The sequence below is a fragment of the Asterias rubens genome, chromosome 14 (assembly GCF_902459465.1).
Source record: "Asterias rubens chromosome 14, eAstRub1.3, whole genome shotgun sequence".
NCBI lineage: Eukaryota > Metazoa > Echinodermata > Asteroidea > Forcipulatida > Asteriidae > Asterias > Asterias rubens.
In genome coordinates, this window is record NC_047075.1 from 12212814 (window position 1) to 12221359 (window position 8546).

General features: G+C 39.2%; 1 protein-coding gene across 1 annotated transcript; it reads right to left on the reverse strand.

The window, feature by feature from the left end:
- Positions 1–5931: 5931 nt before the first annotated feature.
- Positions 5932–8271, reverse strand: LOC117299155. Its single transcript, XM_033782617.1, has 6 exons — positions 8164–8271; positions 7524–7938; positions 6995–7261; positions 6415–6666; positions 6153–6284; positions 5932–5975 (listed from the first exon to the last, which is right to left on the reverse strand). Exons 1-6 carry the CDS (start codon positions 8269–8271, stop codon positions 5932–5934), a joined length of 1218 nt encoding a protein of 405 aa, XP_033638508.1.
- Positions 8272–8546: the final 275 nt, after the last annotated feature.

The window sequence follows — 8546 nt, forward strand, 5'->3', positions numbered from 1 at the left end:
CTTTCGGTAATGTTTGTATAAAAGTACAAGCTCCCATTGGGAACAATAATCGGCTCTCGAATATTTTTTTGTAAGGATAAAATGGACACAATAGCTTGTCAAGGCTTTTATCTGACTCAATGCTCATACTAATTAAATGCGAAGGCGTTAGTTTTCGACAATATCAATATTAATGATGTGTTTACTAATTGGTATGAGCTAAATTATTTCATCGTCATTAGCTTCGATGAATTATTTCATCGTCATTAGCCTCGATGAAATAATTTAGCTCATACCAATTAGTAAACACAACGGAAACTGTATTTATTCATCATTAATGATGATATTGTCGAAAACTAACGCCTTCGCATTTAATTCGTTTGAGCATTGAGCCAGATAAAAGCCTTGAAAAGCTATTGTGTCCATTTTATCCTTACACAAAAATATTCGAGAGCCGATTATTGATCCCAATGGGAGCTTGTACTTTTATACAAACATTACCAAAAGGGTAAAAAAATGTGCATAAATATTAAGCTATCTTTTAAAAATTGAACTACGATTCCAGTTGTTTATGCAAGAATCTTGAAAAATTGGTTTTCAGAAACTCGGGCGGTGCAGTGACTAGAGGGTTAGCTTACAACGGAGTTTGCACGTAGCCTGGAACTTTTGTCGAATCCGGGAATAAAGACAACCATTTTCAAAATTCATGTTTTGGTAATGTAGGCCCAACCAAGTCTTAAAAATCACACATTGGAGGAAATGGATTTTAGTTACACATCCACCCTCGCTTTGCTTTTTAATCTGCAAATTAAGGTAAAACCATTGTTAACCACCTACGTTCCTCCGCGGTTCCGCCGGTCAGCTCATAAGCCGGACCTTACAATGGCCGACCGGTCGCTCCGCGGAGCCCCCGGAATATTCATGTTTATTGACATGTAAATGAGCCGTCGTGGCCGTGGACATGCCCGGTTGCTACGGGTTCTTTTGTTACAAAAATCCGCGGACTCCCGCAAAATGCACGCGGAATGGAACAGCTTGGAGGTTTTGACAAGGCGCCTAAAGCTTAAGCGGACAACATATTCGTTCGAGTTCGGGTTTAGCAACTAAAAAAATGTGAGGATCGACAGAACAGTTTCAGTATGTGCAGCAATTAATAAGCACTAGGCTACTGATTGTCCACCACAGTGGTCCAATAAACAGATTTCGACGAATCATTGACTGTGCGTTGTATGTAAGCAGGATTTGTTCCCCACTAGGACAACATAATTGGTGCCTTGATGCCCTGACCAAAAGATAACAGAATAAACTGTAAGGAAGCGCAGACCGACTCAGTGATACCATAGAGTTACAAATGCAGTCCGATCCTCACGCAAAACCATCAATTCGGCTAGAATGGAGGGAGTGGAGGCCAAATACGATGACCTCCGCAACCACTATCCTTTACCCGTTAAATTGAAAAAAGAGCAGCTTAAAAAACGTTCTTGGAGTTCTGCCGACTGGCTTTGGTAAAACTTTAACGTTTGCGGTGCCGCCCCTCCTAAAAGATGGAGGTGTTGAACTTGTCATCTCCCCCTTGAGGGCCCTAATGGCGGACCAAGTGCTGGCGCTTAGAAAGATGGGTATTTCGGCAGTCGCGCTCATGGAGGAGAATACACGGGAGGATGTACAAAGTTAGTTGATTTAAGTTTTTTGTTTTCCATTACAGTTGTAAATGATCTTGAATAATTAGTCATATTCATTTGTACTAGAGTTCAGCAAACTTAATGAGGTTGGCCTATACCTAATTTCAGCTAAAACGTTTTACTTGCTTTGCACACAAGTTTTCTTGTTGTACAGTAAATTAAATCTGTGTTGAACATTAGGGTGAGTGGATTATTGTAAAATTTCAGCAGGCCTAATTGCAAGTGTAAAATGGCGCATTCATCTCATTGTCGTGGCAGACCTCAATGGTAAAGAGTCACACATTTTTAGAAACAAGAAATATCCAGTACAGTTTCAAGGGCCGAAATCTGTATTGAAACGTTAGAGGAGGAGGATTCGGAAATGCTGATATGAGTTGCCAGTGTGCACAAATGAATGGATACACATTGTAAATGTTGTTTCTGTTGGCAGACCAGGGGTAGGGTACAGAGTGCACATTATTTTGAGACAAGATATTCCCATTATTGGGTGCTTACTTTTTATGCACAAGTCAGCTAAGAACAAGTAGAAAAATATACCATTTGATAGTCTGGGTTTCTACAAAAAGAGGAGGATGGGTTGGTTTTTATTTTTTATTTCTAATTACCCCCCCCCCCCCCAAAAAAAAAAAAAATTAATAATAATAATAATCAAAACAAAACCCACAACTGCCAAGTTTCTAAAATTACAAATAGCTGCCAACTTTTAGGTCGAAAAATACTTTGACCTTTGTATTACATATCCCGCTAGAGTACAGTAAAAATGCAATGTTTATCAATGCTCTATGCATTTAATAAAAAGATATTCAGATTCTATGCTTGATGAGAAAAAAAATCAGTTGAGAAGAAATATTTACAAAATAAAAAGGATGCAACTTCAAAAAATGATTCAGGAAGGAACGATTTTACTATGGGAAAAACCGGGGCCGCCGATCCTTATAATTATATGAGCCCTAGAGGACAATTTCGTGTTGAAAGTGTGTGTAGGGGTGATTTTGAATGTTTTTTGTACGAATTGACTGTGTAATAAAAAAGAAAAAAATCGAGTACATGTACATACTATAATTTCCTCGGGGCAGATCTGGACAAGATATTCTCATTATTACTTGTGTATGATTTAGTCAAAAATCAACACATTTTCAACCTTTTGGCAATTAACCCCCCCCCCCCCACCCACCCCCACCCCAACACCCATAATATTTCCGCCAGAACCGTGTACTCTATTAGCGCGGATCACTTACTCTGCCGTAGATAATAATAGTTTGCTGAAAAGCATTTGAAGGGATTAAAAAAACATTAACCATCTCTTGCTCTGTCTGTCTTTGCCAAATGGAGTATATTGTTCACACATTGTGTATATTTATAAATCACGAAGGTGTTTCTTTACTTGATTCATCTTGAAGCGTAAAAATGTGTTGCAATACTATATACATGTTTTGTGGTTCAGGTGTAAAATCCGGAAAGGCACAGGTGGTACTGATGACACCGGAAGGACTCCAGTCGTGGTCGCATGTCATCAACACCGACAACTACAGGACTAAATTGGTCGTCATAGCCTTTGATGAAGTCCACATGCTGCCAGAATGGTAAGATATATATTGCAATAGTTCCCCTTACCCTTTCACTTGGAAGTCATAAAAAAATATTTCCCCAGATACTTCTTAGATACCGGACAATAAGTTATTTGTAGACAACTTGATTCGCTATTTAAACAGGATGTACGTGTATTTCTAAATCCTTTTGCTACATCTGAAAACAACATAGAACAAACGCATGCACAATTTTAAGTTTGAAAGTGACAACATTTTTGAGCTGAAATTTATTGAAATCCGGTATTATTTAAATTATTGACATTACTATTATTATTACTATTATTATTATTTCCAACAGGGGAGAAACATTCCGATCAGCATATCTCAACGTTGGGCGACTGAGGAGTTTTTTCGAAGATGTGCCGGTCCTGATGCTAACGGCAACGCTGCCCGAAAGCACGCTCCATCGGGCTTTGCATATATTGCATTTTAACAAAGAAGACATCACAGAAGTTTTCCGGACGCCAGCCAGGTAATTGGAAGACTATAAAGTATAAGTCCCAAAGACTCATACAATTTGTTAATAGCTGTTACTATTATTTGTTTTTAACTTTGAATCATTCAATAATATCCGTTTGTGAATGAAGGGTTTTGTGTTTCAAAAAAAAGCAAAACAAAGCAGTGATCTCTTGCTTTAAATTAAAACGGACTTTGACAATTTCAGAGGACGTATATAAAGTCATTACTGTGATACGGTACAACTTCAAAACAAAAACAAAAGTATAAATTTTTGTTAATACCTTTTAACACTTATTATGCACATTTTCACAAACAATCATGTTTTTCTTTCAGACCCAACATTCAATTAATGTACAAGTCTACAAGAGGTATGGAAGTTCAAAGTGAGCTACATTGGTACTTGGAGATGTTAGCCACCAAGACGGAACATACACCAAAGTGCATCGTGTATAGGTATAGCTTTGAAATATTTTCTTTGAAGATGTACACACGAAAACAGTTCCCAAATTAAAAATGAAAACAAAGGGATGCCAACCAGTGTTATAATCTCTCAAAGCAGAATGCTAATTTAACAACATATTGGTATCTGTCCACAGCTCTCTTTCTGCACTTGGCAGAGAGTATTCAACTGTCCGTGCCCACCTGGGGGAACGCGCCTACATTGACAACTGCGTCATGAGAAGTAAACTTCTCATCGAATTATACACCGCCAGCCTCCCCACAAAGGATCGCCAACGAGTGCTTGACGAGATTAAGAAGGAGAACTCCTGCATTCGTTGCCTGTTCTGCACCATGGCGTTTGGGATGGGCGTTGACATCCCCGACATAAGGTATGTCGTAATTTGGGGTGCTCCAACGACTGTCCCTGACGCATGGCAGCAAATAGGCAGAGCCGGAAGAGATGGGTCTCCTTCACAGGCGTTCATGTTTTTGACACGCACCAGTTTGGCTTCACAGCGAGTTCAGGCGGACATCAAAAGTTTGGTGAAGAGTATTAATGAGACGAATTGTTTAAGACGGTCCATTTTGATGCGTGTCTCTTATCGAGAGATACATCTACCGCCGTCATCTGCAAGCTCATGTTGTGTTAACCTAAACAATGACGGAAATGATTTCCATACCAGCTAGATCTATTGAATTAACACTCAACCTGTGTCACTACATTACTACATTATGAGGTCACGTTCTGTATCCAGCTTTCTGGAGTAACCAATCAATTTCTGTCTGAGCTTTTCTGGGTTGTTCAATTCGATGCGGTTTTTGAGTTTTTTGAAAGACCCATGACATCTTCCTGGAAAACTGTTGAATATCTTATCATTTTTAAGGTCCTCAACGAGCTTGATGATGTCATTTGTATATGCTGCTTTTGTAGCTTTACCCCTAGCAATATACTTATCGAGAAGGTTTGACTCAATGATTCCTCTGATTGATGCTTACTCTTTTCACATGTTCCTCTGATAACTGGCCATGTGAGCGCTTCAGGGTGTCTGTGTGAAGAAATGTTTTAAATTTGAGAATTACATGTATATTGTGGTAAAAACGCGCAAGTAAATGTTGATTTTCGTCATTTTTAATTTGAATCTATATTCAGGTATTTCACTGTAAGGGGCAATTTCTATTCTGATGTACAGTGTATAGGCAATGTGACGTAACCATGTTACTGAGATCAGCTACACACGAGTGACGTTACATGTCAAACAAAATCAATACACTGTAAATGATTTGGATGCAATAACAAATGTCGTCTGGGCGTCTTCCTTCGAAAGTTTCATATGATTTGTAGAATGTTCTCAAATTCTTACATGTATGCACATTTTAGGAATCACAACAACACTTTTATTTTGTGACTTCAAAATTACATACTTTTAAACAATCTCGTATATTCTTTTGATGAATGGAAAAAATGATAGCATTATCGTATGCTTCTGTGCGCCTCAATGAGCGCAGTATCACTTTGATAGTCTCAAGGTGGATCTTGTGGTAGAGGGCCAGCAATGACGTTATTATAGGACTAGTAAATTTTGGCATGTACATTGTGGAAATAAAAGTTTATTACGGTTTTGAGTTGAATAAATGAACTACCGTATTTTGGGGGCAGAAGTACAACTACATGTATCATGTGTTCGAATTTAATTCCTCATATATTTTCACAGCGAACCGTGGTCAATCAAGAGATATGAACCGGTTACGCGGAACTCCTGCAGGTTTAGGCCTTTACATTTTCAGCAGGTGGCAGCCCTACCGACAACGACCGAGGGTCGAATTTCTGCCACAATAGAATACAAGCAAAAATAAAACTTCATAAAGTAATAAGATTACTTACTTTCTGGAGAGTTCCAATTTTGCAATTAAATTTGTGGATTTTGTTATGAACACAGTTGTAATTCAAGGATTACGCTTTAGAATTCGGGGATATTTATGTAACAATGAATTGAGCGCTTACTCTTAAATTCGTTGTTCTCAAACTCATTCAAGAGGTCCAGTGCAATGTTCTTTCCAGGAGCTCCCCGTAAGTTTGCAGTTCGATTCCATGTCAAGTCGTGCGCTAATCGGGGAGAAAGCCAACCATTTACACCTTTAACAAAATACAAACAACGAATCAGTTTCAAAGAAATATTTCGTGAACATAGTGGCTGTTGACAGAAAGATACAAGGGTCTACATGTCAGATATAAGGGTCGACAACACCAGGTTTTGATGTGTTACCTGCTAGAAGCCTGTGTGCCAGAATGAGGTACTTATGATGTCTCCCAGACCAAAAGTACGGCACCGAAATACGCCACAAACGGAGAAGCTGGGGTCCATCGTTTTCCCTTTCTGCATCGATGTGACAGAGCTGTAAGAGCCCTTCCCACGCAAGAGCTCTACTGTACTCCTGCAAATAGTCATCTGCACTCTTGGATTGCGGCTTGTTCTGACTTCCAATCTGACATTGTGCAGAACAAAACCATTCGCCTTCTATATATGAAAAGGATGGAGAAGAAATACGGTAAGAAATATTTCCTCCAAATAAAATTCAACCATTTCCAACAATAGGCGCATTATGTGACGGAGCCATTAAGAAAAGGAATTATAGCAGACAAGGAGAGAGAGACAGTAAAAAGAGAAAGAAAAGTGGACATACAGAAAATTATGGTAATTTGCTGGAAATGTTAAAGTGGTCAGATATTGCCTGAGATCGAACCACACAGAATAATACAAAACAATTTTGTTATTTAATTGTATTACTGTTGTTAATTGAAAGCAGAACAATTCCAGTTATTACAAAAGAAGGCAAGTTACATACCAGGCACTTCGTTAAGACCGACACAGTCCAGATGATACCACTTTTCACCGATGCACATTTCTCGACTGGAACATTCCACATAAACGGCACCATCGATAACACGTTTACATATGCAGAAAACACTATGTGCCTTACAATCATCGCTGCACCACCAGTCATCATCGAAGTCTATCTCATCGGTATCTATGTTTAAGCAGACGAGATGATACCATCTTTTCCTACTACATTTCGCTCTAGCACTGCATTCGATGCACGTGTCTTCTATTTCTGTGTAAAAAAAATTGGGGGAAATGGTTAACTGCCTCACGTTTCCACACCACTTGAGTTTTTCACAATGAGATTAAAATTGGAAACGTACTGTAACCTTGAAAGATGGCGAAGAGCGTACCAACAAAGTGGATTAAACAGGACCTTTGTTGTGCATTTCAATCCTATTTTTAACGCTTACTACAAAGACATTTTAACCACACTAGTACAAGTGTACTATACACTGTTTCCAAGTAAAATTTTTAATTGCCGGTACACTAACCGTCTTCGGGGTTACAGATGCAGAAGTCACTTTCGTCATCTCCGTCTTCCTCGATCATTGGCCCTGAGGGACTTGCATCTGCTGCGCATCTATTGATGTTGGCTTGATCTATACCCGGCCAGATCTCATCGAGAATCTTCTCAGCAATTTTGGAGATAAATTCGGCTCTCTCCTGTGTGGGGGATTCCTTTGTGGGGCATCCCTCTGGTATTGCCTCTCTGTCACTCAAACCAGTAACCTTCATTGCAGCCAGGCAGACCATCCCCCAAGTTACCATCCGCAGCATGTCTACGACGTGGTTGACACAGTCATTGACCTTCTTTTTGACGTTCCTGTGGCCGTACTTCTCTCGAATATTCGCTAAGGTGCCTCGTTGTGAGATGCTAGTTGCTACAAAAAACTTATCCATGTAATCCTGTCAATAAAACATCCACAAAAAGAGAATTTTTAGAAGTTAAACAATCAATTAACAGTCATAAAACCCAATTAAGCGAAATCTATTTTTGTCTTGAAAACATTCAGGAGAATAGCTTAAACAAATAATTGTTCATTCAAAAATTGTTCTATGCTGGGATTTTTTTTATTGCATCGATAAGCCACATAGTACATCAAAGGAGCTTTACATGTACTCGGATTGTACCTGGAGGAGGATACATCGTTTATGGAACTCTTGAGGCGCTGGTTCCAGACCGCAAAACCTGTCTGTTGGGTCGGACGCTGTCGACTGGATGAGTCGAGCATCAACCATCCGTTCAACTGAAAGTTGGTCCCCGTTATTGCCAAAAAAGAAGAGGCGAATACGGGAGAAGGATCGTGAAAAGAAACAACAACAACGACACAAACATCAGCAGCGAAAAGCACAAGTAACTCAGAGTAAACAGGCAAAGGAGTGTAAGAACATATGTACTGGAAAACACAATGAAGACAACCCAAAGGAAATAGTAAAAGAAATATTCCAAACACTGAACGGAAAAACAGCTCAAGAGAGATTGACCAGAAAAACAGTTACAGTGAAAATGGCAC

Excerpts from the sequence above, each read along its gene's own strand:
- LOC117299155 (XM_033782617.1), bottom strand. The coding sequence starts at position 8,271 with ATGGTTGATGCTCGACTCATCCAGTCGACAGCGTCCGACCCAACAGAC. Across the intron at positions 7,939-8,163 it reads AACGATGTATCCTCCTCCAG|GATTACATGGATAAGTTTTT; the intron begins GTACAATCCGAG and ends TTTTATTGACAG. Across the intron at positions 6,285-6,414 it reads GGCACACAGGCTTCTAGCAG|GTGTAAATGGTTGGCTTTCT; the intron begins GTAACACATCAA and ends ATTTTGTTAAAG.